This window comes from Adiantum capillus-veneris, chromosome 9 (assembly GCF_014529385.1).
Source record: "Adiantum capillus-veneris isolate H3 chromosome 9, ASM1452938v2, whole genome shotgun sequence".
In the NCBI taxonomy this organism is placed as follows: domain Eukaryota; kingdom Viridiplantae; phylum Streptophyta; class Polypodiopsida; order Polypodiales; family Pteridaceae; genus Adiantum; species Adiantum capillus-veneris.
This window is the reverse complement of record NC_140939.1, coordinates 98,669,427-98,673,777: the sequence shown is the minus strand read 5'-3', so window position 1 is coordinate 98,673,777 and position 4,351 is coordinate 98,669,427. Positions and strand designations below refer to the sequence as shown.

General features: G+C 47.5%; 1 protein-coding gene across 3 annotated transcripts; it reads right to left on the bottom strand.

The window, feature by feature from the left end:
* Positions 1-848: 848 nt before the first annotated feature.
* LOC147450876 (organic cation/carnitine transporter 4-like) lies at positions 849-3,236 on the bottom strand. Of its 3 annotated transcripts, XM_086519873.1 has the most exons (6): positions 2,584-3,236; positions 2,096-2,323; positions 1,939-1,986; positions 1,658-1,816; positions 1,533-1,580; positions 849-1,447 (listed from the first exon to the last, which is right to left on the bottom strand). In XM_086519873.1, the coding sequence occupies exons 1-6, from the start codon at positions 3,059-3,061 to the stop codon at positions 1,191-1,193; spliced, it is 1,218 nt and encodes a 405-aa protein (XP_086375999.1). In that variant the 5' UTR covers positions 3,062-3,236; the 3' UTR covers positions 849-1,190. The 3 variants fall into 3 exon arrangements, with proteins under 3 accessions (XP_086375999.1, XP_086375997.1, XP_086375998.1); XM_086519872.1 differs by having other exon boundaries at positions 1,360-1,580; positions 1,658-2,323; positions 2,584-3,217; XM_086519871.1 differs by having other exon boundaries at positions 849-2,323; positions 2,584-3,210.
* Between the last annotated feature and the right edge of the window lie 1,115 nt (positions 3,237-4,351).

Sequence of the window (4,351 nt, the reverse complement as noted above, 5' to 3'; positions counted from 1 at the left end):
GATGAGGAGAGTTGAACTCAAGACATGTTATTCAAGAGGGAAATGGCATAACCAATCTACGACACTTGAATGATAGAAAGTTATACCATTTTCCTCTTTTTATTAGCACGTGCACACACACACACACACAAGAGAGAGAGAGGCCAACCGCCATAGGCTAAGGCATGGTGTTTAAGTTGAGTCATCACTGGAAAGCTTGCATTCTAGAAAGTCCAAGCAGCGGATCTTGGTTGGGTTGACAACACGCAAAAGAAGTACAAACCGTAGTTAATGCCTCAACCGATTCGATTATGTAATTGTGTCGGTGTCTCCTGTCAAAGATGGTAGGCATTTCTAACGGAGAACTAAATCGTGCGTGATCATAGCCTAAAATGCCCAATTTTTAACTTTGAAAATGAAGGACCAATGGAATTATAAGCGGGAACTTTTGAAGAAATTCACTCTACAAATTGCCACCACCATTGTAATAGTACTAGTACGGCCGGCCGCCCTTCGGCAGCCTCTCTCTCTCCCTCTTTATCGCATGCAAAGGGGTTTTTTTTAGTTTTGGACTTTAACCTTCAGGTCGCAGATTGCGACACGTGTAAAGGGCTCCCCCTTCCGCCATATTATGTTAGTAGATTCTTCTCAAGCTCTTCACATTGTCTCTAGGAAACTATCCCAAGAGAGCTTGAAGATCTATCCGACGAGGAGAGTTGAACTCAAAGACCTGTTATTCAAGAAAGAAATGGCATTACCAATCTATCACACTTGGATGATAGAAAGGTTATACCATTTTCCTCTTTTTATTAGCACTCACAAACACCCCCACACACACACCCGAGAAGAAGAGTATTTAAACATCGTAGTTTCTATCATACCATTTTCCTCTTTTTATTAGCACTCACAAACACCCACACACACACACCCGAGAAGAAGAGTATTTTAACATCGTAGGAAACTATCCCAAGAGACCTTGAAGATCTATCCGACGAAGAGAGTTGAAATCAAGACCTGTTAATGAAGGAGAAGAAGAAGAAGCTTGGGCTACTGTTTTTTTTGCACTAGTCTTGTCCTTTATAACAATGGAGGAGTTGGAAAGGAGAGTGGATACATGCATAGCTATGTTCAACTATCTAAGTCAACTAGCTAATTTCAAGTCATGTAAACCAAACAAATGGCAGGAGACTTGATTTTTCAACATGAGGCCTCTATACAAGCATGCCGTGCATAGTCTCATGCATGCGTTTCTCCAGGGTTTCAGGCAAATAACAGGCAAGGCAGGAGGCAATGATAGTCATACCGGAGAAGACAACAAAGGGAATCCATTCATGAATCTTTGCCGCGGCAGCAACCAAGGGAGCTGATACAGCGCCTACTTGCGCGGCCTGCGATGCAAGCCCTATGGCCACATTCCTCACTTCTGTTGGGAATAGCTCAGCTGTGTATATGAACACCAAGTTATACGCTGCGGCAATCCCAAAAATTGCCACCATCCCACACACCGTCCTTGTCACACTACCCCCTGCCAATGCACCTCCCAAGCAACTCACTGCTGAAAGGAGAAGTGAACATACCAGCACCGGCCGCCTCCCAAACGTCTGTAACATAACCGCCGCGATCAAATACGATGGCATTTCTCCAACAGCATTGAGAATAAGGCCAAGTGAAATATTACCTCCCACATTTTGCACATTCAGATTGATGCCAAAGTAGCAGACCCCATTGGTGAGCCAGATAAACAGCATGATCACCATTCTTCTCCGAGTGGCGGGCATCTTGAAGATGTCTATTATCCCAGCCTTGCGCACTTCCACCGTATTTGCTTCAATACCATCTGGCATCACATCCCCTTTCTCTCTTTCCAGAGTAATTGTTGCTGGTATACTCCTTTTGTTTCTACTTGCTATGTCTTTTAGTATGTTTAGAGCATGGTTCACTTCGCCTCGAGCAAGGTACCATCGGGGCGACTCTTGAATAAAGGGAAGCACAAGAAGGCAGTAGAGGCTGCACAGAGTAGAGCTCAGTATGTAGAGCAACCTCCACGAAGAGATAAACAGGGCAAGGGTAGACAAGATTATAATTGCACAGGCGTAGAAGAAGAAAACTGACATACTTGCTGGGCCTCTCTTGGAAGGGCCAACCACTTCTGTAGCCAAGACAAACGCCGACGGGCCAACCCCTCCAGCGCTAAGACCTGTAGCGAGTCTCAGCGCGACGTAGACCCAATAGTTTGGAGAAAAGGCAGTGAGTAAGCAGAGGATGGAGCTTAGGCAGCATGTGACAATCAAAACCCCCTTCCTACCAAGAGATGAATCAGAAAGTCCTCCCCATATACCAGCACCTGCATGGAATTTGCTTTACCAACATTAGTGGAGTATCTTAAGTAATGCATGTGCAACAGCAGCGCGAATGTCGCCCGGCCATCTATTGCCACTGCGTATACATGCTTTCAAGAGCCCAGAAATCACAGAGAAGATGGAGTATCTTAAGTAATGCATGTGCGAGAGCAGCGCGAATGTCACCCGGGCGTCTATTGCCACTGCGTATACATGCTTTCAAGAGCCCAGAAATCACAGAAAACGGAAAAAGAGAGCAGCATACCTATTGATATCCCTAAGAAGAACATGCATTGAACCAAACCCACTTTGTAGCTATTTCCACAGATGAGTCCCCATCGCGACACAGTGGAAGCTTCTTCACCGTCTACCCAATTCCACAAGGAGGGAGCCAAGGAGCAGATGGAAGAGGTAGGGGTACAAGATGCGTTGTTCCTATGCAATATCTGGGCGGCTGCTACAGGAGGCTCATATATGGGAGGAAAGAGCGAGCTGCTGACGTTGTGCGCAGGAAAGGCGATGGCGGAGCTTGACTGGAATGTGGATGTGCAGACCCATTCTGGGGTTTGGTCTGCGAAGACCATGACAAAGGTGAGGAAGCATGGCAGCCACCATGCGAGGCTGACAAGTGTGAAATGGCGCAGTTGAGCGGACCCGAGCTCCCCCGCCCATTCTTGCAAAACCTGGTCTATGGAGAGCCTCTGCGTCTGTTTCTCGTTGTCGGGAAGCAGGGGCTCGTCCATAGCCGATACTAGAGGGGTAGAGAAGGCAAGCGGAGCAGCCTCGTCGCAGGCAAGGCGAGAGAGACAGAGGAACAGAGGCGTCCTCGCAGAGAGAGAGAGAGAGAGAGAGAGAGAGAGAGAGAGAGAGAGAGATAGCTCTAGCACAACGAGCCGGACGGAAGCTCGGCGGCCAACAATTGATGCTGGGGAATCTTCCCTTGCTGGCTGGCGATATTGAGCACAACCTCTCCGGCAGCAGCTCGGCCAGCTAGTGGAGGAGGGCTGCAGAGTTTTGATTGGATGGCAGGAGGCTGGAGACGTTGCCGGGGGAGGTGGGGCGTGGGCTACAACGGCCAGCCAGCCACTTGCCGGCCAAAAAGGGCACTCGACACGTATGCACTCGCCCCTGCAAGATTCTCTTTAGCTGGCCGGCTGCTCTGGTTGTGCTCGTGCTAAGAGAGAGCACTAGCACATCTAGCCGTGCGGCCAGTTAGCGGCGACTAAATGATGCTGACTAAATGATGCTGTGGAATATACCATGGCCGGCCGGCAATCTTGAGCACATAAGCTCCAGCCATGAAAACAATTGCGCATGCAAGGGAAGGCTTCAGAGCAAGACCTGTGCTGATTGGTTAGAGAGGATGCGCTCGAGCTAGCTGGTAGAGGTGAGGGTTGGGCTACAACGGCCAACCAACCACTCCACGGCCAAAAAAAACATGCGCCATGTAGACACATGCTCCTGCAAGATTCCGTTTGGGTGGCTGGCCGTCCCCTTGTGCTCATGCTAAGAGAGAGAGAGCAAAAAAGCTCTCCCCCTTTTCCACGTAGGGGGCCCCCCACATGGAGAATAGATCCCTTGACTTTTCACTTATACTAGTATGTGACCCGCGAGTTGCTGAGGTCAAGAAAACATGGCATGTATTCTCATAGGGCTATCTTATGTTCCAATTAGAACAGTGTCGATACTCTCTTTCTACAAGTATAGTCTATTGTATTTCTAAAATAATGATGCATGACACAACCTCTTGATAGATTTTAACAAACATGAATATATGTAAGATGCTTAAAGAATTCTTTAAAACCAAGCTTGGGAGCTTCTCATAAACATTATCTTTCATTAGGTGCTAGCCTTTTTTCAACAAACTTAGGGGTGCTCTCCTTCTATTGGGGTGGGTAGAGAGACAAGAGAGACAAAGAGTCCTCCTTTTGGTCTATATGTAAGATGATGCAAAGCATACTTTGAAACCAAGCTTGGGAGCTTCTCATAAACATTATCTTTCATGAGGTGCTAGCCTTTGTTCAACAAACTTA